Source organism: Emys orbicularis, chromosome 16 (assembly GCF_028017835.1).
Source record: "Emys orbicularis isolate rEmyOrb1 chromosome 16, rEmyOrb1.hap1, whole genome shotgun sequence".
NCBI lineage: Eukaryota > Metazoa > Chordata > Testudines > Emydidae > Emys > Emys orbicularis.
Window position 1 is genome coordinate 17073287 of NC_088698.1, and position 12842 is coordinate 17086128.

General features: G+C 43.8%; 1 protein-coding gene across 3 annotated transcripts in view; it reads right to left on the reverse strand.

Moving 5' to 3' along the window:
• The window catches only part of ARVCF (ARVCF delta catenin family member), a 231435-nt gene that overhangs the window by 104277 nt on the left and 114316 nt on the right, over positions 1 to 12842 (reverse strand). For all 3 annotated transcript variants that reach the window (XM_065417503.1, XM_065417502.1, XM_065417504.1), the window contains exon 3: positions 7652 to 8256. In XM_065417503.1, the coding sequence (XP_065273575.1) occupies positions 7652 to 8256 (605 nt within the window). The remainder of the gene's footprint in view (positions 1 to 7651; positions 8257 to 12842) is intronic.

The window sequence follows — 12842 nt, forward strand, 5'->3', positions numbered from 1 at the left end:
AAAAAAAGACAATTCTGAACTAGAAGCACCAGAGTGTTCTTCATTCAGCCTGACTCTGGGCAGGCATCTCAGTACACTTCCATCCCTAGCAAGATGGTGTCTCAAGGTTAACTGAATTCTGCTGTAATTTTTATGCTTACCTGCCCCCCCCTTTTTTTTTTTTTAAATAAACGGGCCTGCATTGAAAGTACTTGCCTGTGTATTGCTATGAAATCAAAATCTGATAAGGATGTAGCCCTGTTCAAAGCAAAAGATTAACTACCTAGAAAATTTAATTTTCAAAACACAAGTCCTTTTATTCAGTTTAAAAAGCATCAAAACAAAGATACACGTTACTCATCTTCCAATTTCAAATTCCCACAATCCCTAGGTTTAAAAGTAGAAGGGATACTGTCATGGTTATTAGAACTTAAAATTGGCTTGCTCGGGTATTTGGGATGTTCCAGACTATCTTTTACTTTACAAGTGAGTTATAAGGTTTTCTTGTGTTTTAATTGGGTTTGTGCCCTTTTTTATTTACTCTTTCAAAATATATAAAAAAAGAGGCCTGAAAACGCTTTGTTTTATAAACATTAGAAATTCAGGTTCTATCTAGCCTAGAATACTCTATGGCCATGAATACAACAGGGGATTTTAGGAAACAAACCAAAAATCAAAAACAGCCCATACCATTGATACTCCACCAGTGGAATGCTGACACTAGAAAAGACAGGAGTGTGAAAATTGAGCAATTGAGAGGGAGAAGGGATTTAGAATTAGACTGTTTACAATTCTGGTTTTTGCTAGTTTTTGTTAATATCCATTTAACTTATATAATCAAACAACAGCGTGGGGAACGGAGGCCTTTGTTAAAATGATTTAGCATTTCCTGCCCCTCAATTAAATTGTGTAAGGTCACAATATACATCCTGTTAGACCCCAACAAATGCTCCAGTAAAATTAAAAACAACATAGTTGATCGTCCTGATATTTCCAACATTAAAAAAAAAATGCAGAAACCCCTTGTGTAGATATAAAAAGTTATAAAGGAAGCACACAAGGCATGAATCCAATTTTAAAAAAATACTTTTACAAGTCACCTTTAAAAGCAAGCAGGGGACCTATTTTACCGAAGAATCTAAGTGCATTTCTCTCACCCCAACTTACTGTGGAACCCACTGTAAACAAACTTGTGCACATTCCTCATGAACAGAACACAATATGTCAGTTTGCTCCTTTTAATAGCAATTCATCTCGCAGCAAAGACCAGGTAAAAAGAAATTCCATCATTGTTTTTATCTTCCCTAGTTATAATAGGGGACAAATGCTAACAAAGATTCATTTTTAGGCATAAAACTTTTACAGTGTCCCTTTATGAATGAAGCCTTCACTCAATGCACTAGTTTGTGGAATGCAGGCAGACGTTCATTAGTCTTGTATTTGACATACTTTGGTGGTTTAATTCTTTTTTTTAATATGCATTTTAGACATACAAGGGCCCATTCAAAGGGGCTTCAGCATCGGTCTAAAATTCTGCCAGGTCTCATTTGCCAGGAAAAATGATGTAGTGACAATCGTTCATAGGGATGCCAACTTTATACTCACAAAACCGAACACCCTTGCTCAGCTCCCCACCCCACCCCTCCTCCGAGACCCTACCCCCACTCACTCCATCCCCCCTCCCTCTGTCACTCCCTCTCCGCAACCTTCACTCACTTGCTCATTTTCAGCTGGCTGGCTGAGGGGGTTGGGGTGCGGGAAGGGGTGAGGGCTCCGGCTGGCAGCTGGGGATGAGGAGGTTTGGGGTCCAGGAGGGGGCTCTGGGCTGGGGATGAGGGGTTGGGGTGCAGGAGGGGGTGTGAGCTCCGGCTATGGGTGCAGACTCTGGGATGGGGCTGGGAATGAGGGGTTGGGGTGTAGGAGAGTGCACCAGGCTGGGACTGAAGGGTTCGGAGGGGTATCAGGGCTGGGGCGTGGGGGCTGTGTGTGTGTGTGTGTGTGCGGGCTCTGGGGATGAGGCGTTTGGGGTGCAGGAGGGGGCACCAGGTTGAGGTGAGGGCTCTGACTGGGGATGAGGGGTATGGGAAGCAGGGGGCTCCAGGCTGGGGCAGGGGGTTGAGGTGAGGGCTCCAGTTGCGGGTGTGGGGCTGGGGATGAGGGGTTTGGGGTGTAGGAAGGGGCTCCAAGTTGGGACTGAGGAGTTCGGAGGGGGATCAGGGCTGGGGCAGGGAGTTAGGGCACAGGGGGTGAGGGCTTTGGCTGGGGGTTGAGGGCTCTGGGCTAGGGCTGGGGATGAGGGGTTCAGAGGGCAGGAAGGGAATCAGGGCTGAGGCAGGAGGTTGGGGCAGGTGGCTCAGGGTGCAGGCTCCAGGCGGCGCTTACCTCAGGCAGCTCCTGGAAGCAGCGGCATGCCCCCCTCTGGCTTCTAAGCAGAGGCACGGCCAGGCGGCTCTGCACACTGCACCAGCCGCAGGCACCACCCCCGCAGCTCCACTGGCTGCAATTCCCAGCCAATGGGAGCTGCAGAGCTGGCGCTTGGGGCAGGGGTACGGCGCAGAGCCCCCTGGCTGCCCCTACGCACAGGAGCCAGAGGGGGGACATGCCGCTGCTTCCGGGAGCCGTGTGGAGCCAATGCAGGCAGGGAGCCTGCCTTAGCCCTGCTGCACCAACAACCGGACTTTTAACAGCCCGGCCAGCGGTGCTGACAGGAACCGCCAGAGTCGCTTTTCGACCGGGCGTTCCAGTTGAAAACCAGACACCTGGCAGCCCTAGTCGTTCACTAGTCCAAGTACATGGAGAATTGCACTCATTACTACAGGCCAGGTTTTGAAAATTTTGCACCTGATGCCGTTTATGTTTGTGTTTTACCTCCTGCAGGAGAACACAAACTAACTGTTTTGACATCTTCACTCCAGTGTTGGGGACATGGCGTTAATATCAATAACAAAGTTGCCTGAACTCTGAATTTTACGGACTGAGGGGCCCATTCTAAAAATGCGTATGATCCAAACAAACATTCTCAATATAGAAAGCCAGAATGGCGGACTGACTTTACAAAACAAACACAGCCGCATGCACAGGAGTGCAAACAGATGGAAAAATTGCCTTTGTACACTCATCTGTATTTGAAGAAGATCTGAATTTTTCCCCCCCCCCAATTTATATTCAAATACAACTGGTTTAAATTAGGCCAGTGATGAGAGGAGAGTGAGAACACTGTCAACAGCTGCCTTATCGGAGGGTGGATAAAAACTTCCACCAACTGGGAAAGGCCATGTGCAGATATAACCCACCTGACTAGGATCCTCTACTTATAGAGTTAGATCACTTCAACACAATGCAGTAGACCTAGATGACTAGCTTTTATCCAAGCTTTCTGGGATGGAATGGGAATAAGTCCAGTAACTCTGGCACCAGGGATAGATCACAATGTTTATTATTCTAAACTCTAGTAACATCTTAATGTAGCAATAGCTGAGAAGAAACTGCATTAAAAAAAAAAAAAAAAAAGTTTTACACTTGGATTTCTGCCATGATCTGGGTAAGCATCCAAACAAGAGTCCAGCTCATTCCCAGCTCCACACAACAAAGGAGCAGAAGATGCTGTGGCATACAGTGATCTGTTCTCAAATATTCTATTTCCACATGCTGGGATTATGTTTGTTGTGTGTAATTTATTCCTAGAATTATCTACCTTTACTGAAAATGACATGGGACAAAATAAATCCGCTGGTCTTTTCCAAACTCCAAGGAATATTTGTTGACACCTGAAAAAATCGCCACACACAATTCATCCCTTGCACAATTCATCCCTGCTTAGGAAATTGGATGTTGGAACTGGAGCAGCAAGAGGGTTGGCAAAGACAGGGCAGATCTGAGGTATTTCTACAGCATCTATCACCGGCATGTTTGAATTCAACTCACAGAGAATACCAAGGTCACTGTCAACTGCAAAAAGTCCTGTGCCTGGTTCGGTCTTAAAGAAGCCAATTCAGAAGGGTTAGATTTGTTCCAATTTCCTCCTCTGTACACAAGTTTTTATAGTTTCTTTTGTGGAAGTGATTAATTCCAGGTCTACTTTGGTTTGGGATCAACCATTCCCCTATTTAATACCCCTTCTGGCATTCCTCTGTGAGCAGTACCTTCCCTGAAGGTATTGATGAGGATCATTGTATGTCTTGCGCTCATACAATTACTGTGCTGAGAGAAATCTGGTAGGGAGTGTGTTAAGAATAGGCACCACCAACCTCAACCTTCTTTATTCTACCTGCCTGTGAAGACGAATTGCTCACAATGTGCTTTTATCCTTTAATTTTTCCACTATTTGCAACATTGCACCAGTAGCTACATACATTACCTTGGGATTTGCCTTCCTCTGAAGAATCAGGTATGGGTTATTGCCAAAGACTGGATATTAAAAGTGTTATGAGACACTTCCATCACACCTTACTTATTTAGGCCTAAATGGAAAAAGGACTATTTAACATCTCAGGGCCAATCAGTGGCCTGTATAAAAAGAAGCTTGATCTTGCTCCTATTTCTAGAGAATAAATATCCACAACACAAATTGCCACCACAGTCTGCAACCTCGGGTAGTAGTTTCAACAGACAGTCTAAGACTGAATGGGCATGAAAACTAACCTGACATCTTGTCTCAAATTTAAAAGGATCCCTCCAAGTCTTCTTTGGAGGCACAATTGTTGAGCTATGTGAGGAAGCTTCTATTGTCATCATCATCCTATTCTATGCATAGAGGATTTCAGCTTCAAGTGCCATCAATTTATTACCTTTTATGGGCACTGTGATGCTGGTAAACCAGGTGCCAGCTCTTACCTAGTGGAGCACTGACAAATTCATAGCTGGAAACCAGACCAGCTCACCTATACGTTAATATTGTTCAAGATAGGTGTGAGACTTGTAAGAATGCATTTAGATTCTATACAATGCTTGTAAATTGCTGCATGCATTAATCTTACTTGTAATGTCTGTATTCCATGCTACAAGATAAAATATAAGTTTGTTGACCTGGGTTAAGCCCTAAAAAGACATTCAATGCTGACAGATTACTATATCTCTGACACTTTTTGAATCGCAGACAATCTCATTCATGTATATAGGATTGCTTGCTTTAATCTGTAAAATACCTCTCATTTCTTTCTCCTACTTAATAAACCTTTAGTTAAATTTATTATAGGACTGGCTACCAGTGTTGTCTTTGGTGTGAAATCTAAGGTACAAATTGATCTGGGGCAGGTGACTGGTCTTCTGGGTCTGGAAGTAGCCTGAATATTTTGCGATTTTTGGTGTAAGTGACCATTTATCACTAAGTCCAGCTTGCCTGGATGTCAAGATTTACCATGGAGTCCAGACAGTCTGACTGTTTCAGTGATCTAGGAGTTCACATTTGTTACTGGGTTGGTGAAATCTAATAGAACATACCGCTAGTTTGGGGTATCTTCCCTGAGGTTGGCACTCTCGGCTGTGAGCTACTCCAGACAGCCTGACAGGCAGTAACTTTACTTTTAAGATGAAAAGACTAAAGAGAATTAAAAAGCTGTAATCACGCACTAATTACGTTGGGGCTTCATCATTAAACATGAAGCACTATTTGTTGTCGTTAGCTTCTTATAGATCAAGGGCATACCTGAGACATAGGTTTAATTGTTTAAATATTTCTTTGAGTAGTTGTAAATGTTTAAGAGCAACCATTTTATGAAGTAGACCTCATTCACTCCTCTTATGTTTTCACGAGCTAAACTTTACTGCCACGTTCAGATTAATTGCTTGTCAAAGCCCCTTGATCATATTAAATATGGAAAAACAACAAAAGAAATGCAAAACAAAAACTGTAAATTGGTTCTAACAAGACTGTTGTGGAACAATAAATCAAAGGGGATGTTTCAAACTTTTGAAACTGCAGAATTGATAGGTTCTAAGAGAGTATTTAGATATTCATCCTGCATGCAGTTTGCAAAATGGTAACAAAAATTAAAGTCCCCTGTTGCCTGACTGCTTTCAACAAGGGCTGTAAAAAGTTTTTTTGCCTCGAGATAACAGCGAGGTTATTCAAGTTTGGTAAATCAATCAATATTTCAGTACCCACCAGCTGCCAGATTAGTGTTCATTTCAACTCCCAATGTATGTAAGTGCGAGAGAAAGAGCTAGCCTGCGAGACTGCAGGCTTGCATCATGTCGAATTTCCAGAGGCTCCTGTACAGCTCCGGCTTCTTTTCTTTTTTTTGGTTTTTGTTTGTTGGTGCCAGTTTGGTGGCATTTGCTTTTGTGTGTCTTCAGAAGGAATCTCCAATGGAGGGGCTGATGGAACTAGACCCAGGTTACTGTACTCAAGATTTTATTTTAAATGAGAAATAATGGAAATTAAGCACACATCCTTCAGAGACGGACCAGGCTTGTATTCTAACTAAATCAACCCGGGGAGGAGGGGGGAGGGAGAGGGACACAACAAATGAGAAGTCAGTATATGTCATCGCTAGAAATGACACACACTTTCAAGGTTTAGAAAGCCAATGTGTGATTTCAACTGAAAAGAAATCCCTTGCTCCCAAGCATGATTCTTCTCACAAGAACCAGTTTCTGCAAGCCCGACGTGGATGACAGGAGTTCCAGAACATCTCCCAGGAAAGTGGTTAGAGCAGAAGCAATTTGTGACTAGCCTCTATAGTCGTGTAAAGGGTAATACATATGTTGTCTTCTTCCCTTCATGTGGTTTGACAGTACTAAATAATGGCCCAATTTACATGCACTTCCTATGAAGTGCTGAGCACCCTTACCTCCCAGCTGGGTTCAACTGGGAGCAGAATGTGCTGCATATCTCACCGGAGTGTACTTATTTAAAGAGGTATTCCTTCAGCAACAGGGAATGACAGGCCCTAAGTCTCTTAGAACTGTAACCAGACAGTTGTTAATTTTAACATTCCTGTTTGGGAGATAGATACATTCGGGCCCTGTCAAAATTCTCACAAAATGTACCAGTCCATTTCCCCCCTGGTACTGGATGGGGGAGACAACACAATATAGTCACAAACTGTCTCTTTACAAATAAAAATGCAACATAGCCATTTTATAAAAGAGTCAGCACTTTTTCTTTCTAAATATAATCTAAAACTAAGCTGCCCTGCAATTTGGGGAAAGGATCCTTGCACACAGAGCATATATCATTTTTCACATAGTGTTTGGTGACTTATGTATTGCAGGGTCTCTATCTGGTTTGTGGTAAGCAAGCTGGTCTTCCCTAGGAAAGCCCACTGCCTCATGGGAGTCAACTTTTCTCCAAAGGAGCCCACTCAATCTCCCTGTCCCTCGGGATTCCAGGGAAGGACTGTAAGAACGTTGACTGGGGGAAGACAGAATTCCTTTGGGAAAGTCCATCTCCACACCCAGAATCAGAACGGAGTTGGAAACCCAAGCTAGAGTTTTACACTCATTCCTCTTTTTTTTTTGTGTGTGCTTATGTTAGGTCATTTTCATTTCTTGTGATTATAAAAGGTTAGCTGTTCATGGAAAGGCCACACTGACTGCAACTGTGGCTGTTTTTGCTGCTCAGTCACTCCAGAAGCTTATGCAGACTATTCGAGATTAACATTTTAAGCTTAAAATAAATCACTAAAATAGCTGCAGAGAGGATCGCAAACATTCGGCCGCAGGATTTTACCTTCCTTTGTGAGGTCTCCCCCTCTCAGGCACCCCTGCAGATGTCCTTCGGTTCACTGTGGAGTAATCTGGGTCCAGTTCATACCCTTCATCATCTACCCCGAGGCTCCGGTTATCGTCCTCCAACCCATAAGGCTCTGGCTGGAAACGTTCTGGCTGGGAGCGATTCAAGTCAACGTTGCTGCCTGTTGGCACTTGGGGCTGGGCAATGGGACCATAGTTATCCCTCCTGCTTGGCAAGGTGAAACTACCATCCTCTGGCCGGTAACTGTTTCCTGGCATGTAGGCATAGCGAGGACGGTAGTTGATGCCACGGGACAAGCTGCCATAATTGTCAGCTAGGTCTCCATAGCCATCGTGGCTGATAAAAGGGCGATACTGGCTGTCGTGGCCGTCGGGATAAGAATCGTAGCTATTGTAAGATCTGGTCAACGTGGACGAAGCTTGTGGTGTGATGTAACGCTCACCATTCTTCATGTATCTTCTGTCTATTGAATCTGTGTAGCTGCCCATGGGAGAGGAGCTGTCCATTACCGGCAGGCCATCGGGCCCCAGGGGCACCTGGCGAACTGTTCTAGTGGTGACTGTTTTGACCATTTTTGTGACCTGTGAAGCAGAAACCAATACAGATGTTAATGTTTTCCTTTTGTCTGGCTCTAAGTTTTAGGATGAGTTCAAGGGAAATTTCTAGTGAGGAGATCTAAAACTAGACTAGAAAAGACACTGGAAAACATACTGCAAGTGAAATCCTGGCAGGCACTAGGTTATCTAACGGACTAATAAGATTCCATACCAGCCTTAGGGATGCTGTTTTAGCAATTAGAAAATTGATCTTATATGAAGGTGGAGAGTCGAGGGGGACAGAATTTAAGGTTGTTAATATTCTAGTTATAAGTAATACAACTTTTTCTCCCTTAAGCTCCACTCCTCTACCTCTCATACCGAACCCCTACAAAAAACCATTGACTGCTCTCAGTTACACTGATGGCAATCTAAAATAACTCCATGTAAGACTTTCATTATTGCAGCCATCCCAAACTGTACCTATCTAGATGACCTTTTGCCGAGTTTCAGACACGTCTATTGAAGTTATGTTTATGCACAATATTACTTTTGTTTTCATATGATTTTTTTCTCCTTATAAATCCTGTTTATTCCAACCCCAAGTGGGTTTAGACTGTTTGGGTATTTCACACTGATCATCCAAAGACATGAAAAAATAAATAAAAGGAAACCAAAAGAGTCAAAGGTGTAAACATGACCCAGTCACAGTCCAACATTAAACAGTGTTAAACAAGGTTCAGGGTTTGGCATACACTAGGAACCTTCATTAAAGGTACAGAAAACACTTTACATTTCAAATGCCTTAACTATTAAATAAAGCTTTCATTTTAACAACATCCCTTCTTCTCTTTAGCTGGAGAGAGTATTTAGAACAGGGGTGGGCAAACTTTTTGGCCTGAGGGCAACATCTGGGAATACAAATTGTATGGCAGGCCATGAATGCTCACGAAATTGGGGTTGGGATGTAGGAGGGGGTGAGGGCTCTGGCTGGCGGTGCGGGCTCTGGGGTGGGGCGGGGGATGAGGAGTTTGGGGTGTAGGAAGGTGCTCTGGGATGGGACCGAGGGATTAGGAAGGCAGGAGGGGTAGGCGTGCGGGGAGGGGTGCAGGTTCCGGATGGGGGTGCGGGTTCTGGGGTGGGGCTGGGGATGAGAGGTTTGGGATGCAGGAGGGGACACTGGGCTGGAATCGAGGGGTATGGAGAGAGGGAGGGGATCGGGGGTTGGGGCGTGGGGAGAGGCTCAGGGGTGCAGGCTCTGAGAGGCGCTTACTTCAAGCGGCTCCCAGAAGCAGTGGCATGTCCCTTTCTCCAGCTCCTACGCAGAGGCACGGCCAGGTGGCTCTGCATGCTTTCCCATCTGCAGGCACGGCCCTTGGAGTGTGGGAGGGGCCATTGGAGCGTGTACGAGCCGGAGCAGGGCCATGCCGTGGCTTCCGGGAGCCGCATGGTGCGGCCCCCTGACTCAGCACCCCAGCTGGAGCACCAGAGTGGGGCCGAGCTGCATGGTGAGGCCTCCAACCCAGCGCCCCAGCTGGATTGCCAGAGCGGGGCAAGTCCCAGACCCCAGTCCCCAGCGGGAGTTCGCGGGCTGGCTTAAAATGGTTCGCGGGCCAGATCTGGCCCGCAGGCCATAGTTTGCCCACCCCTGATTTAGAAGGAAAATACAGTTTGTCAGACAGTCTCTTCGATGGTATCAAACATGGTAATAACTGTCCTTTTGGGGAAAGAGAGAAAAAGTTAATTGAGATAGTCTAAAGCTGTCATTGCTGCTTTTGTTGAAGTCCAATCTTATTTCCTAGAAGACAAAACAAGACCAACACACATAAAGGGGTCAGGAATAGAACAGCAAAGATAGAAAACACAGTTTCTGTCTCTGGTGTTGACTAATTTACAACCTCATTGCTGAAAACAGCAGGCACGTCATATGGTCTTGTCTTAGCCACCCTGAGACCTGACAAACTTATACCAGCTTCCAGCTGTTTAGGGCATTGCATCAGCTGCCTCTTTCTGGTCACAGGCTTACAGCTGCATTGCAAAATATAGTCTTGTCGGCTAAACCAGACTTTCATTAGATGGAAAAAAGAGAGGGATAGGAAAGAGAAGAAATATAGTGGGGATAGGAGGGTGGGGGTCAGAATAAAATCTCACATCCCAAATGGTGTTTGGGTTTCAGCGGGAACCCATGGAGGTGGCAGTGTTACCTGGGACCCTCTCTCTGGCCCAGTCTGCTCAGGACATTTTTCAGCATCAGAATGAAGAAGGGCCAGATTCCCAGGAGTCAGTGAGCATGGCAGCTATGATGGTGAAGCTTGTTCCAATAGCCAATTTGTCTCCCATGGTCTTTCTTTTTAAGAACCCCAAAAGTGAGCGTTGGGCAGAATAGTCCATCTTCCCTTATTTTGTTCCCCAATAGGCCTAATTTCTGACACACCAGTTTTAGTTCATTGATTCCAGGTCCCACACTTCTCTTGCTCATGGTCTTATCATAAACTCTGAATTATATCAGTTGGTATTTCTGTTTGGACTAATTCAGTCTGTCTCACTTTTGCACCTTTTCTCATCAAACATTTCTTATAGGTTATTGTGACATCTTACGAACTTTTACTCACTTTTTACAGCGGAGCTTACCACGAAGATGAACTGTGGTCCAATTATCACAATAGACCAGTAAAAGCTGCTTCTGAGGAGATGCAAGAAACCCTGCCATAGAAGTGCGGGCATAATCTGTCCCTATGGAAAGTTTCCTCCTAACCCCCAACAAACGTTGGCTTAAGCTCTGAAGCATGAAGATTTCTCTCTCTTCCAGAACACGGGTAACCCACAATAAGAAAAGGAGAAAGTGAAAGATTCCTGTTAGACCTGCAGTAGCAACTGGCTAATATACACTATCCTGAAAGCTATCTAGCATCAAGGAAGGTATTGTTGCTCATATAAGGAGGTTAGAGAGTCATTTTAATTTCTGTCATCAGAAACACTGGGGTGAGAGGGAGAATTAATACACTAGCTTGTATTACCCATTGGAAAAGAACAAAAATAAATGAGAGAGAGTTTTTAAACCATTAGAAACTATGGAGAGAGTTAAAAGGGTAAGTAAGTATGTTACACTTTCCTTACTCTAAACTGCACAGTGCTGTGTGTACATGGAGTAAAATGGCAGATATTAAATCTGTTTCTGGTATGTTCAGTGGCTCAGAAGCCCAAATTGAGAGATTTTGACCTACAGCCTTTGATTAAAAAATAATCGATCACTGACCAGATTAGCCAAGCCACTGTTAAAACAATACTAGAGCACATCTTTTGAAGCAGCTCCAGACATATCCTCCAGCCAGATGTTTTGACACGGAAAGTGTGAACAGGAAAATTTCACCCAAACAGCGTTTTTCCCAGAGACATCTGCAATCAAATGATACTTCAGCCTAATGAAATAACGAAGTCCTGTAAGTCTGTAAAACGGCAAGAATGGCTCCCCACCAACAGCATAATTAAACAGCATCATGAACCGAATGATGCATAGTCAGATATCAACATGATCTTTTCTGTCATTAGGACAAGAGCTGAAGGAGATTTCCTCAGCGTCCTGAGGGTTTGCCTTAGTAATTAGTATCCTCCCTGCAGCTTAGTCTATTTTTGTGTTCTGATAAGCTAAAAGAAAGAGAACCTCACCTAAAAGAGAAATAATAGTTTCACTGAATTAATAGGATCTGGCAGTTCATTTTTTGTTTCACGGTATTTGCACAACACAATCAGAAGTCTTATGTATTAACATCAGTGTCATCCAATTAAAGGAACTTCTACAGAAAAAGAGAGTATGGGTTAAAATAAGTACCACAAATAACTTAGGTGGCTGCTAGTATCTGGACGTGAAAGTAGGCACTACATTTCAGTACCATCCTCTCCAACTCCAAACACAAAACTACATTGAAGTGCTAGAAAACAATCTCTCAGGGTTGGTGCATGCAGGGACTTTTCTACAGCAGCAACACACAACACACTAGATTACAGTTTTTGGTAGTCTTGAACTTTCAGAGCAGAATCCAGGAACAAGTTACAGTGAGAGAGAGGGTTAAAGTGGTTTTAAAAAGATTTCTGCATACTAAAAGACAGCAAGGGCAATCCTACTGGGTGCAAAAAGTGGGGTTCCCTCTTTTTAGCTCTCTTAAGAACATAAATAGCAACTATATGCTCACAAAACTTTTACTCTCTGCACTATTAAACACAAAGTCAGGTAGCATCCTAGAACGCTGATTTCTGTTTTTAAGAAACCTGTTGCCATGTGTGCAATTTCTGTTTGTCATGTTTAATTCATTCCTAAAATTAGCAACATCAGACACAATGTGAGACAGCCAATACACCCATGGGTGGGCCATGACTACAGCACAAAAAGTGGGAAACAGGTTTTAATCCACAGAACAGAAGATCCTTGGTACCAAAAGAAAAAAGTGTGTGTGGGGAGATAATGCAGAGAAAAGAGGACACAACGAACATCCACATCTGCCAAAAAATTCCATTGTCAATTCTCTTGGAGCTTGTCTAATTTCCCCCTTTCACATTCATTTTTTTGCTGCAGAATAAAATAATTCTTATTTGGAAGATAAAAGAAAATGGCATTTGTGTTTCACTCACAAAGC